At 34.8% G+C, this 19,557-nt stretch overlaps 1 protein-coding gene across 1 annotated transcript in view; it reads right to left on the bottom strand.

Moving 5' to 3' along the window:
* Positions 1–16,645, bottom strand: part of KPNA5 (karyopherin subunit alpha 5) — a 39,951-nt gene extending 23,306 nt beyond the window's left edge. The window contains exons 1-7 of the mRNA XM_045544244.1: positions 16,464–16,645; positions 11,455–11,588; positions 9,474–9,575; positions 9,251–9,350; positions 4,737–4,831; positions 1,993–2,124; positions 535–623 (exon numbers count right to left, since the gene is read on the bottom strand). Coding sequence (XP_045400200.1) covers positions 535–623; positions 1,993–2,124; positions 4,737–4,831; positions 9,251–9,350; positions 9,474–9,575; positions 11,455–11,588; positions 16,464–16,467 — 656 coding nt within the window. The 5' untranslated portion in view covers positions 16,468–16,645. The remainder of the gene's footprint in view (positions 1–534; positions 624–1,992; positions 2,125–4,736; positions 4,832–9,250; positions 9,351–9,473; positions 9,576–11,454; positions 11,589–16,463) is intronic.
* Between the last annotated feature and the right edge of the window lie 2,912 nt (positions 16,646–19,557).

Below are 19,557 nucleotides of genomic sequence, written 5' to 3'. Positions count from 1 at the left end.
CTATAAAGGACTTTACAGGGCAATTTCTTTTTTAAAAATGTGTAAAGTTGAAGAAGAAACCACTAGATAAGTCCCTTTAAATAAAATTCTAATCCTGAAAGAAAAATCTCTTAAGATTTTTGTTCTCTGAACATTTCAAAATCAAGTATAAAAACCTCCTGACATCCTAAATACACCATCTGTTCAAGTATTAAAGGTTCCCTGCTACAGCAACATTTAAATTTTATTATATTTTATTATAATACTACTATATATCCTTGTTTTATAGAATAATTATTTTAGCACCGTAAGCATCAAGTAAGCAATGACCACTGTAGTGTTAAGTATGGCTTAAGATAACATAAAAGACATAAAATGACAGAATTTGAAAATTTCTCTTGGTTTACCTATTTTTAACTAATGAAGGCACTAATGAAGGTTAACCATAAGCCAAATTTAAAAGCCTCACTGAAGAACTTAATTGTGTATGTAGAAATATAGTGGTATATATAGTTTGTGACATATACTTGTGATAAATTTAAACAAAGTACTTACTCTAACAGAGGTGGAAGTATTTCACAATTCAATACAAAATCTCTGCATTCTGCGTTGTCACCAGCAATATTACCAAGTGCCCAAACCGCCTTAGAAAAATAAGAACAAAATATAATCTTAAGACAATATCTTAAATAACTCCTTTAAGAATGAGATTTTAGTACAGAATGAACAAAGTGATAGCTTTTAGCAACATGTAAAAAAAAAAGTAGGGCAGTAAGAAAGGAAAACTTTTAAAATGCAATTTAATAATGTTTTTAATCAAATTGAAAGACAGGGCATTTTAAAAGTTGTCCTTGCATACAAGTGAAGTATCTATAATGGTCAACAAAGCACAGTTTTTCTACTCTGAATCTACATGGAGAGACAAAATATATTTATTTGGTGAATTTTCCAGGTAGTCATGTACCACATAACAACATTTCAGTCAACAACAGACCACATATATGATGGTGGTCCCATAAGATTATAATACCCTATTTTTATTGTATCTTTTCTGTGCTTAGATACACAAATATTTATCATTGTGTTACAATTGCCTATTGTATTCAGTACAGTAAGATGCTGTACAGGTTGTAGCCTAGGGGCAATAGGCTATACCATATAGCCTGGGAGAATAGTAGGCTGTACCATCTAGATTTATGTGTTCATACAACCACGAAATCATAAATGACATATTTCTCAGAACATATCCCTGTCTTTAAGTGACACGTGACTGTACTTATAGTAGAGGTCTGATCGGGAAATTCACTCAATGGGAAGGGATTGATTTGTAAAAGAAGAGGGGAAAGAGACAAAGCATAGAAAAATGAGTTAATAGCTAATATGAGAATTAGCTTGAATTGATCCCTTAAAATAACTTTAAGATTAGTCGAGGGTCATTATAATTCTAAAATACACGGTAGCAGTGTCGGGTACAGTGGCTCATGCCTATAATGCTAGCACTTTGGAAGGCCAAGGCAGAAGGATCGCTTGAAGCCAGGAACAGCCTGGGGAATAGTGAGATCCCATCTTTACAAAAAAAAAAAAAAAAAAAAAAATTAGCTGGGCCTGGTGATGAAAGCCTTGTAGTTACAACTACTTGGGAGGATGAGGCAGGAGGATCATTTGAGCCCAAGAGTTTGAGGTTGCAGTGAGCTATGATGATGCCAGTGCACTCTAGCCCAGGCAACAGAGTGAGACCCTGTCTCAACAACAAAATAAATGGTAGCAAAAGATCAAATTATTCACTTATTAAATTTCAATTAGATGAGAAAATGTGTAAATATAATTTTCATTTATTATGCTCTCACTTCAAATTTTTCATGTAAGTACAAAAGTACATGTTACTTTTCAATTGTGAAAGTTATATTTCATGTTTAAAATATGAGAAAATTAACTACAAATCATAGTCACAAATGGTACTTTCAAGAGAAAATTAAACTCTATTATATATAACAATACAAATTAGAAACTTACCTGCTCCTGAACATCTTCATGTTCAGAATTAAGAAGTTTGATAAAAATTGGAACAGCCCCAGTTTCAATCACTACCTTGGTATGCAGAAAAGTTCCAGATGCTATATTAGTTAATGCCCATGCAGCTTCAAACTAAGGGGAAAAAAGTAAAATAAATAAAAGCACCAAAGAAATGTTAGAAAGGAGAGGGGAAGAAGAGAAGGAGTAAAGACTTAACTGGACAAGTGTGAGAGAAAGACTGACATAATAAGATTTATTGTGAAGTCAGATTTCATAGACGAAAACCTTCAGGGGGGAAAAAGCATTATTTCTTATGGAAAAATAAGAACTGAGAAAAAATATAATGAAAATTTACAAAATCAACAAAATATAAACACATTTGAATTTATAATTCATAAAATTCCTAATATTTACTATTAGAGAGCCAAGTTTTCTAAAGCAAGCAGTTAAAAATAAGAATAAAGAGATACAACTATTATGTACTCATAATTAAAAATAAAAATAAAAATAAATAAATAAGAGACACTACTTAATAGAGCAATAGGGAACTTAAGATCATAAAATTTCCCTAAGGATCAAGTAACCCCAACCTCCTCTTTTAAGAAACAAGAAAATCAGAAGTTGAAGGATATAGGTATTTGTTCAACATCAAATATTCATTATTAGCAGATACAAGCTTAGGACTTCTGGTATTCTTTAAGGAGCAGAACATTTGAAAAGTTACTCAGTATCAATTCAATTAAAATTCAAATATACATTATGGATTTATAACAGAAGCAACTGAGAAAATTCAACCATGACTCCAAAACAATACACAAGTGAATTACTGAAAGCAACTTACAAATCCACAGCCAATCTAAGCAACAACTATAGTTTAAAAAATATTTCACATGGACAGCTCTTCACATGAACAGAGACATCACTATGAATAATAAAATATGCACCCAAAAAGCATTACTGAAATACTGAAAAGTACAGTTACTATTATGTGTAAAATTAAGAAAAAATTTTAAGGAAGGAATTTATTTTAATTTATTTTTGTTGTTGCTCTGCTTTGTCCATATTGTGAAGGAATTTATGAAAAAAATAATGAAGACCATAATCCTGATTGTAGATAATGAAATAAACTAAAGGACAATTAAAAAGTAACTCTACAAAATTGCCCTTGGTATCCCTAGGAGAAAGCATTAGTGAAGACTGGTAAATTCATAAACCTACCAACAGACAATTATAAGCAAGTGAAAACTGTGAAAAACTGGAGTGTATGGCTACAATTTTTTTAAAACTTGACTCTCTAATTTAAAAAAAAGAGCCAGAACTCTTGCTCAGCTCCATTTCATCTTTACTATCTGGCAACAATGCCTACTCTTCTGATTTGTCAAAAGAAGCCAAAAATCTGGATATTCATTTGAATTTCCCCAATTTTTAAAAGTCAAACATCTAATTCACATGTTTTAAAACAGGTACAGGCCAAACAAAATTTGTCTGTAGGCCAATCTGGCCTATGGGCCCCAGTTTGAAGCTCTCTGCATATGCTATCCTCTCAACCTAATATTAATTTTCCTCTTTTCAGTCTGCCAAACTCTCCATCCTTGACACCAGTCCTGCAACACTATCTTTGTGAAGTCTTTCCTGACTTCCCCTAAATAGAGTAAGTTGCCATATTCTCTGTGTTCCCAGAGTACTTTGTTTATCACAGACATGTTTTATGTCTGCCTTTCCCAGCAGAGAGTAAAGAACTTCTGTAGACAGGGACGTCATCTTAATTTTGGAACTACAATATCTTCCATACTATCTGGCTCAAACCAGCACTCAATTTTATTTATTCACATTCACTCATTTCTTCTTTCATTCAGTTGGAATTAAAAAGGCAAATAATAAAGCAGATATCAGGAGGCCTGGATTTTAGTCCGGACTCAGGGTTTATATAAAGCAAAGGAACTAGATCTCATGATCTCTAGTTCAAAATAATTGACAATAAAATTATAACATAAATAAAGTAGACTTTTCCTCAGGGACCTTTATTTTAAACATTTTCAACAATTTTTCACATTCATACGTACAACACATTCCTTTGCTTACACCTAAAATATTTCCCAAATTATTTACAACTCTTAAGTTGTAAATTCAACAACTGTTACTCAAATAACAGTTCTCCACTACCAACAATAGTGCTGATAAGTCAGGTGTAAATCTTGTGCAACTCCTGATACATAGATAGAATTCCACCCTGTATTCTTACTTAAGACATATTAACTGTAACTATATCATGGTTGAGAAGCAATGCTTTTTAGGACAACTCTAACTTTGGTCACATTTTTAGTAGATAATACTAATTTATTCTTTTTTGGAAAAAAGAGCTAATTGATCAGCTAAAAATGTTTTAACAGGTAAAAGTTACAACCCTAGTTAGCTAAGAACCAAAATAAATTTAACCATTAACATTTTAGTTTGGGATTTTGAAAAATAGAGAGTTATTAAAGGTTCACAACTATAAAATTTTTATTAACATTAGTAATGATTTCATATATTTTTCCAAAATTGTTTAGTAAAATAACAATTCTGAGAAAAAATCAGCACTGCAACCCTGCCCAAGGCAAGACAGTTCACACCACCTTTTCCTTCAATTGCCAAGTATTTACTGAATGCTTACAATATAGTCAGTATTGTGGAAGTTGCTTTCACTAAAAACTTTAATCATATGTCATTTCGAGAAAAATTAAGAAAGCAAACTTTAGACTCACTTGTAGAGTACAATTTTCATTTCTTTCAAGAAATTTCACAAATCTCTGTACGACTCCTGGTTTCTGTATAACTTGATCTATTGGTGGATTAGGTTCTACAAATTAAAAAAGAATTCAGTTATTAAATAGACAAGAAAAGACAATGATCTGGTCCCTATGTCAATTAACAGGGCACACAAAATAACTCTTTCGTAAGTTTCACTCAACCAAGTTTAAAACTCTTAGCTGCATGTAACTTAATAATGTTCTCATAATTACAATTTTTTTACAAAGTAACTTCTACTTTCACTAATTACAAAAAGAAAATTTTAAAAATTTCCTACATGGGCCACTCCTAAGTGGCAGCTGGAATGGTGGTCTCTACCTCTTCCCATCCGTAAAAAAAATAAAAAATTTTCCTAAATAAACATTTAAATTTCATAAGTTAAAGGCTATTGAGGAGGTAACCTTTACACCTCTGAGTATTTCAGGCAAACACTCAAAACACCAACTGAGAGATAAATTTTCCACTAATTTTTTATAGTACTACTTTCAATTTCTAAGGCTATCTCCTTCACTATCAACCATGCCTTGTCTATTGTCTCTCAGCCAGATGAGATTCTATCATATTTTGTTAGGGTATTATTGTTTATAGACATGCTATTGGACTCTATATAATTGTTAATAAATTTTCATAAAATGCAAAGGCCTTTTGAAAATTACAAAATCTCCTGGAAATTCATGTAAAATTCACAGAAAGTTATTTCAGGTATTGTTATCTAAGTACAAAGAACTCTTTCTTCTACCTTGGCTTTTAAGCAAAAAGTGCCCTCTGTGGTTCTTCAGTAACTTCTCTGATAGTGTTCCTTTAAGTTATTCTTATTCCTGTTGTTTATTCTCTTCTTAGAAAATTTACCTATTTTGTTAATTCAAGTATCACTTATCATTATCATTTGTGATAACTCAGAAATTTAACCTCTTTAACTGAATTCTCCTCTCCTAGATTCCAGACCATCTTTCTAAGTACCTATCAGATATATTTTTATATTCACACCTTCTTTAAAAACATAGCATAACCAAAACCAAACTTAACTATATCACTGTGCTTACTCCTTCCCCTTGCCCTGCATCCACCACCCAAATCTGTCTATTACTGAGTTACCTAAACATCTAGTCACACAGGAGAGAATTCTCATTTCCACTTTTGAGTCTTCCTTTTCTTCTTATTTCCTCTATTTGACTGTCACTGATCATAAAAAAGTCATATATAAATTCTAATATATTATATTTAATGAGTAGGATGAATAAGCAAATGGTAGCCATCAAATATCTGAATAAATCCTTCTTCTTGATTTAGAAAAACCTTTTCATTAAATTTTAAGTCAGTTTAAATCCTAGAAACCATGTTCTTAATTCTTAAAAAAAGGTTGACTTAGGAAAAGACTTCTTTTTTCCTTTCCTTCATTTTCCTACAAATTTGCTATTTTTCTAACCTGGTCAAAAATTAGGAGATTTCTGCAAAGTTAGTAAAGTTATGCCCATAAAGTTTTGTTTGGGTGTTCTAAATGAAAAGTCCAGATTCTGCAAAATGTTAATTACAGACCCTAGCTTATGCTGTTGTTATAGCTATACAGGGTAAAACAATATATATTTGTAACCCTTTTACTCTTTACCTCAAAAAAAAAAGAAATCAAAACAAAATTAGAGTGTTGCAGTTACGACTTTCACCTTGTTTTTTATTTCCATAGAAAATTCTAAATTTACTATCTTCTCTTAAATTTTTTTTAATTTAAGGGACAGAAATTTTGTCTTGCTCTTTTTGAAGGGAGAAGATGAGGTTGAGAGATGGAAAAAAAATAGGGCCTCGTGATTAGAGTGTGGGGAGAAGTGGGCACTGAGACTGTCAGCTATATCTATATACGCAGGTAAATACAGCTATAGATATGACATATACCTCCATATAAGAACCCAAATATAGTCTCTTCCTGAAGAATTAAAAGCAACTCATTTATGCTTACCTTCATCTAAAAGAAAGCAATTAAAGTACGCTTCCATCATTAGTTACTCTGGTATCATGAACTATTACTATTATATTCATTTACAGAATAATATTCTATATCATCTTATAAATGTGATGAACTACGAAAACTTTTAGTCATGGCAATGACTTTCAGTCATTATTGCAATAAGCAGAATAAGGGGAATATCTGCTTCAGCACTCAAAACTAGGCAAGAATCACGCAAAACAAAAAAGCTTTGGAGAAATTTCTACAAAACTGGGATAGAAGAACAGGATGACTAGTGATTTACATCCCAAAGAGTAGCCATGATAGGGAAATAATAAGGAGATACAGCAAAAGGTCACCATCATAGACTTAGGTCAGAGGAGTAAAGGCTGGCTTAGGTAGACTACACAGTTGCTAGGGGAATATTTATATCCCTACTGTCAACAGCAAGAACACTAATTACAATAAAGAAATGCTTACAACAGAGGCAAAGTTTCTTGCTATTTCTGCTTCCAGTTCTAGTTCTAGCTGCTTTTCCATATTTCCCACATTGATAGATCAAATAAAAATATAGTAAATCTTTCTAGGCCTGATAGATTTGGCAGGAACTCATATCAATCAGTAAAAGAAAACATCTATAATTCCTGCTGTATGCCCAACCTGGGCAAGCATAATTCCATTACAAAGAAGAAGCAGAGAAAATGATTATCCCTATGAAAAAGATACTACAGTTTAGGCCAGGCACAGTGGCTCATGCCTGTAATCCCACCACTTTGTGAGGCCAAGGCAGGAGGATTACTTGTGGCAAGAGTTTGAGACCAGTCTGGGCAATGCAGCAAGACCCCATCTCTACAAAATAAAAAACAAAAAATTAGCCAGGCATGGTGGTGCACACCTGCAATCTCAGCTACTCAGGAGGCTGAAGCAGGAGGATTGTTTGACCTCCGGAGTTCAAGGCTGCAGTGAGCTATGATCATGTCACTGTCCTCCAGCATGGACAACAAAACGAGACCTTGTCTCCAAAAAAAATAAATAAATAAAAATTTTAAAAAAGATACTACAGTTTAACAGAAACAGTACTTTGAGGAATTAGAGCATATAAGGATAAAATCTTCTGACTGAAGAATTCTAAACCCAGACAACTTGCTCAAAGACATCAGAAATATATTATTTAGACATGTAAAGGCTTAAAAGAAATTGTACCAATGCAATTTTCATTGGGAGGGGGCATTCCTTCAAGCAATGTTCTACTTTAGTAAAAGATTAATCAAAATAAAGAATTCAATAATGGGGAAGTTGTGGTATAAAAACACTGGTGCCAAACTCTGAAAAAATTAACTCTAAAGAAATTCTGTTAATTAGTTATGATACGCATGTCAAAAAGAAATCATAAAAGAGAATATGACAATGTAAAAAACAATTTAAAATATTAATTTGACCCAGAAAATAACCCCAATTACAAAAATTAAAAACTGTGAAGTTTGGTTAGGAAGAGAGAAGCCATTCTTGATTGTATAAGGATTTCTTAACATTTGCTAAGCTACTTTAGCTTGGGATGTAAAGAATGGAAAACAAAAGTTAAATGTATTTATAAACATGTTCTACAAAAGGAAAGCAAAGGTAAAAACCTTGTAATCTATGCTGATCTGATGACAAGATTTCTTTCATTCTTCATGTGCTGCTAAGTTATATGTCTCTTAGGAAGATAAGGCAGCTGAGTCAAGGGCATTTTCAAAATCTCAGCAGTTCATATGTACTGTACAATTCCATATATTTAAAATAATAATTCTATAAATTACATACAAGATAGACTAAGATTGAAATTTTTATTTAATAATGAGTTCTTATAAACTCAATATAAAATTGGAAAAATAACGGACAAGCAATTATGAATTATAGTCAATATTCAACATACTTACCAAAAAAATGCAATACGATGAGCTACTATTACATAGGCATTTATTTATTTCTTAAAGGTAATTGTGAGTGTTGGTAAAAATACAGTGAAATAAATACTTGTACAAATTGATGATTGAGTGTAAATTGAGTTTATTTCCTTTGACCCACTTTTTCACTTTTATGAGTGTACATTAAGGAAGTTTTAGATTGTATAATTATTATAGCACTGTTTATGATAATCAAATTAGGAAAAAAAAATGAAATGTCTGATTGAATTATTTTATATTCATTCTCTGTAATGTTATGTTGCCATTTAGGAAAATCACGTCTGAAAAATATTTCTACAAGAATTTAAAAATTCTATATCTCTAACTTCATTTCTTGGCAGCAAAATTGATGATTTTTATATTTGCTTCTGTAAATTCTTTTATATTTTACAATTTTAACATAATTAACGTGCAACTTCGATAATATAATATTGAAAAACAGATGTTATTTTAAAATATATTTTATAGAAAAAATAAGACCTACTGTGTCTGGCAAAGAAAGGTGTCCTAAAATAAAAAAATCTAATAAAATAAAGCTCAAAATCCCATAATATCAAATAAGCATACTGAAAAGAATTCTTGCCTTTAGAAAGCAGCTTTCTAAATTTTTGTGTTGCTGTTAGCTGTTGATCAGCATTATTAGAAAAAATCATCTGAACCATGTCTGTGGTAATAACTTCTTCCTAAAACATACAAAATAAAATATAATTAACATTTAAATATCTTGCATAAATAATATTTGCTGTCTATAACAGCACCAAAATATTGTTAAGGTATAATTTGAAATCCAGTTTTGTAAAATATACCTCTGGAATGGGTACAGTGGAACTGATATCCGGATCCTGTATAGGACTTTCTAGCATAGATTCATCATTTCTGGGCAAAGAAACATTTCTGCGTTTGAACAACTGCAATAAAGAGAAACCATTTTATACATGAAGCTATCCATAAAACATCCAATTGTCATAAAATTCCATTTACAAAAGAAAGTTAACAATTTTATAATTTAAAATTCTGAATATTTTGGTATTTCCCAATCATTATACCAGGAAGACCTGAAGTATTTATGAGAAGCCAAAATTCCCAGGCTGGGTTAGCTTTTGCCCTGCACAGACTACTTGGGGTCATTTTCAATCCCAGATCTTTTACCAATGGCCAACTCATCAGTAGAGTACACATTTACATTTTACAGTGTTTGAAAATGCATATATTCCCATACTAGACTATGAGATAGATATCTAAGTATTTTTCAAAGAAAATCTTAATTAAAAAGCAAATCTGTTACATAGGAGAGATTAACATGGTATATTAACAGAGTTAATATACTTGATTAACAAGGAATAGAAAAGAATTCTCAGGAAAGATAGCCCTATGCTTATTAATTCAGGAGTGAATAAAAATGAAGGGAAAAAAAAAAGAGGAAGAAGGAGACACAGCAAGGTCACTAAGGGAGATTTATAGGTATAGCTGGCTCTCTCTATCTGTGGGTTCTGCATCCCAAGATTCAACCAACTTCAGAACAAAAATATTTCAGGAAAAAAAAAAATGAGCAAGCCATGGTGCCATGAGCCTGTAGACCCAGTTACTTGAGGCTAAGGTGGGAGGATCACTTGAACCCAGGAGTTTGAGGCAGCCTGAGCAACACAGTGAGAACCTGTTTCTTTATTTAAAAAATAAAATAAAATAAAAAACCAATACAACAATTAAAAAAAACTAAAAACACAATATAGTATAACAACTCCTCTATACAGCATTTATATTGTATTAGGTATGATAAGTAATCTAGAGATGATTTAAAGTATATAGGAGGATGTGTACAAGTCATATGCAAGTACTAGCTAAGCCATTTTATAGAAGGGACTTGAGCATCAGCAAATTTTGGTATTCGCAGGAGTCCTGGGACCATTCACCCAGTTGATATCGAGGGATAACTATATATTTCCTAAATCAAAATTTAAGGAAAAAAATATGGTTATATTCTTTTTGATAGCTAAATAAATACTGCTCTTCTTCAATCTGTACCCACTTCTCTTTCTAATCATTCATTGGACAGCATTTTTTTTCAGCACCTACCAAAGATTGTGCTAGATACTATAGATAGGGAGATGACAAACCATAATCACATCTCTAAAGCAGGCCTTTTTCTACTTTCTTTGTTGCTAGTCCTTTTCACACACCAGTTTTAATTTGTATATGTGAAGACCACACCCTCCTATTTATTTTTAAATATTTCTAAATTTAAGTATATCTTGGAATGAAAAATGTTGAGATGTACTCTTAAATGATTTTCTATTATTTATGTCACATATGCAATGTATAAACAGAGAAGGCTATGAGATCTGGATGACAAGACTATAAGAGTAACAGTATGAGTAGCACTGAAAGACGACTATAATTAACTTAGTGAAAGAGCTATAAAACTGCAAAGCAGCAAATAAATATATTCATGTTTTTGTAGGTGGCCAATTTTATAATGACAAATGGAAGTGACCTAAACAGACTCAAGAATAAAAATTTCTTTGCTGTGAGGTAGAGCTATGATTAACATTAAGTTTATCAACAAAACAGAAAAGCCATTCTTCTCAGTGACTAAAAATACCAAAGGATTCTGATTCATGAATCTGCAATTATACCTGGAATATAATAAATTAAAAAATAGATTTAGCTATGTTCAATCCTAATTTTCCATTTAAATTATCTAAAAATTAGCAATAATAATTTAACATCTAAAAATCTCTCTATATAAATTTTTTTGTTAAACAAAATTAAATATTTAAAGACACCTACTTGTTCTTCCCTTTTTTGTTTTCGAAGCTGTATTCCTTCTTCTTCTCTACGTCTACGCATCTCTTGAGGATTTAGGGCTTTATTCTTATAACTTTTCATTCTGTAATTATCTTTCCCTGGACTAGCCATGGCATCTTAAGGGAAGGAGAGAAGAAAACAGACTGATAATTCTCAAAACAACACAAGACACTGCAGGGCAATTAAATTGAGTATCACTGATTAAACAGACCAACAAAACCCATTCTGAAAATTATGTACAAAGAATAATTCCCTAACTCTCATATCAAGATTGGAGCAAAATGACCAAATATTTTAGAAATAACATATTAAATAAATAATTCTGGTTGAAACACAAAGTTGTTACCCTTATTTTACTGATCCTAAGATGGAACAACCTTCCCCATTCTCCTACACCCCCACAGTATTTTAACCTTTCTGAAGCATCTTATATCACTGTTAGTTAGGAAATAACCAATATAGTATCATCTTATTTTTAATGAAATACAGTTATTAGGCTTCAATAAACACACCTCAAATACTCATTGGAGTCTGGCTTCTTTCACTTAAGGCACTGCCTTAAGAACTAAAGCCAGAAGAATCATGGCTTCAGTTATAACTACAATACCAGTTTTCAGTACTCCAGTATAATTAATTCTTTTCAAATACTAAAATATATGTATACTTTATTTTTAAATAGTTCTATTACAAATATATTTTAAAACATTAACATTTACACAAATATTTTAAGTATATATAAAATATTATAAATAAATATGAAATTTTATATTTGAAATATATGTACTAGTTTTACTTTTAGAAAGTAAATTATAAACTTTTTAATAATGTAACATTATTGATATTTTTATATCAATAGCATGATCTGATATGACTACCAAAATACCGATATTATAACCTATTCTGGATTTACATATCAAGAAAAAAATCAGTCTAAAGCAGGGTCTCAACTTGAATTTAATGTGAGAGATAATTCTTGAGTACCTAGTATGTTAGTCTGATAAATCCAGAGGACATACTCATGTCCAACCACAGACAATGTTTTGATCAATTAGCTCACGAAGTAAACACAAGAGGAGAGGTTGGCATCTATCTGCCATACCTGATATAGAAGAGACAGACTAATGAATTGGCAAATTCAAGCAGTAAAATACACTAAACATATGCATTAAGGCTTGTGAGAGCACAAAAGACCGGGCAACTAACTGTGTCTTAGGGAGCTCTACAAGCTTCACAGTTATTTTATCTTAAAAGATGAGAAGGAAGTTGCCAGGGAAGAGGATGGAAAGAGAAATGGGAAGCAAAAAGCATTCAGTGGAAACATATGCAAAGTTTTTCAAGAAGTCTGGCATAACCACAGAACAGTCAGAAATTCAGTATACCTGAACAAGAAGGACAGGAAATAAAACATAAAGGTAGATAAGAACATATATTGTTCCTATAACCCAGCTGAGAAATTTGGACTTGATCCTAAGGAGCAGAATTAAAGAAGTGAAGGAGAAGGTTGTTTCCAATATTCCAGGGAGAGATAAAAGAGATGATGAAGACTTGAACTAAACAAGTAACTACAATGGAAATATAGAAGACGGATGGATTCCAGAAACATTTCTGAAATTGATTCAACAAGAATTAGAGGCCAAATGAATTTAACAGACATGTGATGAGGAAGAAAAGGGAGTTGAGGATGACTCTATGACTTTTAGCTTAAGACATTTCAGCAGTATGACAAAATACCCAAGACAGAGAATACAGAGGATCAGAACAGCAGTTGTTCTGTTTGCTTGCCAGCTTGTTTCTGAGACAAGAATAATTAATTCAGTTATTTCAAGTTTATTTTTAAACTTACATTTAAAAATGTAAATTTAAAAATTCACTCTTTTAATGTACAGTTCTACAACTTTAACAAATGAACAGACATACAATCATCACAATCAAGACATAGAACTATTCTTTCATCCCCAAAAACTCCCTCATCCTTCTCCTATTGGCCTCCCCCAACCTTTAACACTTGGCAACCACTGACTTGTTCTCCATCCCTATAGTTCTGCCTTTTGCTGAATTTTACACAAATGGAATCATATAGTATGTAGTCTTTTGAATTTGGCTTCTTTCATTTAGCACAGTACTTTAGAGTCATCCATGTTTTTTGCATGTATCAATAGTTTGCCCCTTCTTATTGCTGAATAATATTTTACTGTATGGGCATATCCCAGTTTATTCATTTTCCACATGAAGAACATTTGAGTGGTTTCCAGTTTGTGGTGGTTTCCAGTTTTTGATGGTTACAAATTTGCTGTAAACATTCATGCATAAGTGTTTGTGAAAACATATGGTTTCATTGCTCTCAGGTATACATCTAGGAGTAGGACTGAGGAATAATATGGCAAGTATATGCTAACTTTATAAGAAACTGCCAGACAGTTTCCCCTGTGACTGCACCGTCTTGCATTCACATGAGCAATGTATCAGAGTTCCAGTTGCTTTGTATCTCCTGTCTTTACTTGGTATCACGTCAAGACTTTTGTTGTTGCTGTTAATTGTAGCCATTCTAACAGATGTGTAGTACTTCAGTTTTAAACATGTTAAATTTATAGTATGTAGGGTACACAAAGGAGGCTTTGATTTACAAATGGTTAAAACTATGGGTCAGAACTCAGGACAGGAGTCCTGACTGATCATCCAATATCATGTAGAGGTGCAAAAGAAAGATGATCAAAGGAGAATCTTTAGGGTATCCACATCTTAGCGGAAAAAGGTAAAAGGAAAGGCAACCAAAAAGAAATACATCAGAGAAGTAGGAGAATCAGAAGAAAACAAGAGTACTACAAAAGAAGGGAGTTCAGGAGATAGAGGAGTATTTTAAGTTGTCATCCAGCCAACTTAAGTACCTACAATAAGCCAAATACCATACCGGGCATCAGATTTGATAATTAGGTCACTGTAAAGACAGCGGGATCAATTTCACTAGTGGAGAAAATAAAGGTAGACTGGAATGAGCTGAGGGCTTTAGAATGATTTAAAAGGTACTCTTAACTTTTGAAGTTAACACTTGTACATTCTAAAAATTAAAATGCATTTATAACTGACCAAAATCCTACTTTAAAATATTAAATATTTAATGGATTTCAGCAATATTTTGTGCACCTACAGTTATTAGAAACTGCTCGATACAGCTTTATTAATAACAATATTTATCATTATTCTCTATCTTATATATAAAAAAACTGTCTACTAAGAGCTTAGGCTCTTGGAAGGAAAAAATAAAGATCAGAGTTCATTACAGAGCAAACTGGGTCTCAACATTACTTGTTGAATTATGATCAACAAGTATAAAATATTTAGTTATGTTCATGGAAATAAACCTCTTCAATATTTATCGCCTATACATGTGGCATTTTCTAGGCCATTGGCCTCTAAACTTTTTTCATCACACATCAAATATATGTGAAATATATTTGGGTAAATTATATATGCGACATATGTATGTAAAATATTTTTGTGCACTCATCCTCCATGTATTTTCCACGTATGTATTACTATCTTAATATACTACTGCATTATAAAATTCACACAAAAAGTCTTTAAATAGGATAGGTTTAAAAGGTAAGCAAACAGAAGTTCTAATATTTTCTTTCCACATCTGATTGGATCACTTTGTGCTCCACTCCTCTACCACACACACACTATTTCTGAGACCGTTAATCCAGGCAACTACATTAAAATGGTTCAATATAAATTTGTTAACCAAATAAAATGTAGACCCAACAACTCATGCATCACCTGTTTCTTTGGGAAACTATAGTACTAACTTCCTGCTTCTTATTTAACACCTGCATCGTCACTGCAGTTCCCTTAAGGAAACGTTATGGCCAAGGAAAATTATCCCCGAAGGTGCCTCAACCCAATGGGATTGTTTTGAAAATTAATTTACATCAAAGGCTGGGGAGGGGGTCTCATAAATTATTTTAAACATAAGAAATGCTGTTCAGATGCCTTAAAGTTGCCTAACAGAGGATTTTTTTTTTCATTCACAAGCTTATTTTTAACCCAGCTTTTAGAAAAATTGTGTTAAAGTTGGGCAAATAACTAGAATCTGAACTTGGGGTTTTCTTTCTTTAATACCTATTAACAGAATTTCTTATGCCAGTAAAGCCTTCATTTCTATGGATGTGGGTGCCTCATTACCAAAATTACAAGACTGCACAAAGGAGGAAGTGCCTACTAGAGCCTCTAACACCAAATAAGCAATACTTATTAGGTCTTAAGGATAGAGCTGTTCCTTGCTTACCAAGAAAGCCACTTTCCTACAGAAGATGTCATTATTGAGTGTTGTAACTGACGGACAAGTCATTAGTCTTTTTGTCTTTTTTTTAAATGTGTCTAAAAAGCTCAAGATTAATGCCAATGTCATATTCTTTTGAGGTATCACTATGCGATTTCACAGCTTCAAATCCTTTCATCTCTTAACTCATTACCGATGACACACCGCTACGTTTTCGTCGTGGAAGGAAGCTGTGGGAAGCGTGGAACGTCGGCTCGCCGGCGCCGGGACCCGCAGGCAGGCGGAGGGTGCGGCCAGCGGGCCCACGCCAGGGAACCAGCCCCTTCTCTGGGCACTGGGGAATTTCCATAAGCTGTCGGACACACCGTCGCCGGGTACCAGGAGTGAGTGGCAGCGTTTGGCAAGACCATTTAGCGAAAAGAACTACGGAGAAACGGTGAGGCAGAGCAGCGAGAGGATGAGAGCGGCCGCCTGAAGCTCCCTACGAGGACACCGCGCCTTCGCGGCTGCAAGGTGAAGGTCCGGCTGCCACGCCCCCGCGACCGCTGTCACCCCAAGAGAAAGATGAAAAACACCCTGGAAAGGCCAGGTCCTGAACCCTTCGTAAAGTAAGGGACAAATAAAAATATTGACCCCCCCCCAAGGAACTAGTGGCTCCCAAAGGGTCCAAACCCGAGGTTCCCCCGACCTGGCCTGTGTCACTCCCACTTACCCATTAACGTGATCCTCTGCAGTGCCCAGACTTCCAAGTCCCCAGCGGCGACGTCTGCGGCGGGTAAGAGAGGAGCAGCCACTCCGCCCCTAGCGTGGAGCGTAGCGATCCGGCTCGCAACCCAAGATGGCGGCCACCTGCGCCCCTTCTCTAAGACCCTGAGGCTCGGCTCCCAGAAGCCCTTGCACGCGGCGGCGGCGGCGGCCGAGGAGGAGGAGGAGGAGGCGGCGGCGCCGCGCAGACCGGCCGAGGGGCGTAGACAAATGCGCTCCCAGACTCCACGCGCCGAGGGAGAAGTCTGCGCCCGACTCCGGGATTTTACTGGCGTGCTTCTTGTGGTGAGGCGGTGCCATGCTGTCCCTATGTCTCCGTGTGCCAAGGGGCGACCTGTCATTCATTCACTCCTGAGGATGAAATCCGTGCCAAACGCCGCATACAGTATTGGGGGTACAACGGTGAAAGTGGTAAAAATCTCAGCCTCGTGAAGCTTATAGGGGGGGTCTCGCTTTCTTCAGCTTCATTAACTTCTTCCTATATGCTCTGCTCATTTTCTTTGGCGCTTTCTAGTATGTCATTTATTTATAGTTTTGGATTCTATAACACCTGTGGATTTTTGACGAAAATGTAGTCATTGACATTAAACGAATAACTCCAAATAAAGTACTGTAAATTATAACACACGTGCAGCCCTGTAATCTACGCTGGAGTTCAACAAACAGTATTGAAAACAGACTATATCCAGATGCAATGCTAGGAACAGACTGTATAAAACAAATGACACATGATTCCTACCCTGAAGAAATTTGCAATTTATTAGGAGGAAAAACATAATGACAAATTGTTATGTTTGCTATGTTCAATAGTTGAAAAATAAACAGAGATTATTTACCTGTAGGTATGTATGACTGAGAAGGGAAGAAAAGCTTAACAAAGGAAACCTGTATAGGACTACTGAAGTACTGTCAGAGAAGTTTATTTGCCGTAATCACCTGACCACCCTGTTCCTTTTTTATTTCCTCCCTCCTCCCTCCTGAGAGACTAAATATATAAATGGACAGTGGCTGGATTATATATAAAAATAGAATGCTAAACTACAACCTGCAGCAACCAGCCCAGGAAGCCAACCTACTATGTACAGTAATGTCCAAGAAATCAGACTACTATGTGTGGCAACCAGTCCAGGAAGCCAAACAATAACCTTGTAGCAATCTATCCCAAATGGCCAGGACTTGATTAATAACTGACAGCTTCCCTAATTCTTGTCTCCACTTCCAACTTAAGACCAACTAGAGAAAGCCAAACACGCATCCAACCCTGGATAATTACATAGGATGCCTTGCTTCTAATTAGTCTGTCTACAGCTTCTCCATGCAAGCAACCTCAAATCAGGGCTTATCTGAAGCCTACCCTTTTTTCCACTATAAAGCTTTCCCACCCCTCTGCCCGTCTTTGAGTCTTGCAAGTGATGGTGGTTGACTCCCTTACTATTGTATGGTTAGAATAAATTTCCCTTTGCTTGTTCACATTTGGATGGTCTGCACTTGTTTCCACACTCTTGAAGAAGATTCCTGCTATCTGGACATGTCTCCCCTCAGGATAGATCTGGCTGAGTAGATGGTAATGATGTCTCTTGGACCTCTGCTCAGCAGGGTCTGAGTCCCTGCTTTTCCTCTTTAGGGAAGAACTGAAGGTATAGGATTGGTATCAAAATGTTTACTTCATTTGTTGTATAAAATGCCAACCACAGCAATTTCTAAGATCTGACCTTCTATGGCATCTTTCCCAACTCTGCCTATCAAAATAGAATCTACTTCTCAGTGGTCTCTTTATCCCAAAAGCTACTGCCTCAAAAGTAGGGAGCTTATTGCCCTTTTGGCTTACCTCTTTCAAAGGCCATGATGGAAAAGAAAAAGGTTCTATCCCATTGACTCAGCTATTTTTTTCTTACTTAGGCAGATATTATGGTCTGAATGTTTATGCTTCCTCAAATCAATGTGTTGAAACCTACCTCCCAAAGTGTTAAGGTATTAGGAGGTAGGGCTTTGGGGAAGTGACCAGGTCATGGGGGTGGAGCCCTGATGAATGGCATAAGTGCCCTTGTAAAAGAGGGCCAAAGGAACTGCCTTGCCCCTTCCACCATGTGAGGCTAGAGGCACTGCTCATGAGAAAACTGACTGTCACCAGACACCAAGTCTGCCTGAACCTTGATCTTAGACTTCTAGCCTCCAAAACTACGAGCAACACAAGTGCTCCTTGACTTACAGTGTGGTTATGTCCTAATACATAAGTTGAAAATATTGTAAGTCAAAAGGCATTTAATACACCTAAGTTACTGAATGTCATAGCTTAGCCTAGACTACCTTAAATGTGCCCAAAACACTTATATTAGCATAGAATGGCAAAATCATCTAAAACAAAGCCTATTTTATAATAAAGTTGTAAAGAATTTTGATCATAGACATTACTTATTGTTATACTTTCATATAAGATGAGAATTTATCACTCTTATACCAGTATCCTTGCTGTCATAGGTCTCATCCAGAAAACAAGATTTGCCACCTAACATTTATTGCATAGTACTCCTCAGGAATAATGTGAGGGGTGAGAAGACAGGATTCTACAGGGAGATAAATTATGATGCGGTTGCAACAGAGTCTTTAGACAATATTACAGGAAGCGCAGGAGCTGCAATGGCCCTTCATAATCCTCCCTGTGTGGCTAGACGTTCATGTTTATAACCCTGAATCAAGCAATTATTGGATATTTATATCCCTGAATCAAGAAGTTAGTGGATATCACTGAATCAGATCCAGAGAGAGGGCTTAATCTTGAGTAAGGCAGCAGCTCCCTTTGACCAGAAGGCAGTTTCTGGAGTGGAACTTGGTCTAGAACCCTCAGCAGTGAGGGAAAAAGTGCTTTATGCCTGAAGAAGGATCTGGGCAGTGCACCACAGATTCCAGTTCACATGCTTTTTCGGTTTTCCAAAGAGAAACACATGGCTTTCTTTCAACTTCATGCCTCCTCTTTCTCATCCTCCTTACTTAGTCCTCCTCCTCTAACTGAACTTTAAATGTTGGTGCTCCAGGCTTCTTAC

This window comes from Lemur catta, chromosome 2 (assembly GCF_020740605.2).
Source record: "Lemur catta isolate mLemCat1 chromosome 2, mLemCat1.pri, whole genome shotgun sequence".
In the NCBI taxonomy this organism is placed as follows: Eukaryota; Metazoa; Chordata; class Mammalia; order Primates; family Lemuridae; genus Lemur; species Lemur catta.
This window is presented reverse-complemented; position numbering and strand designations above follow the sequence as displayed.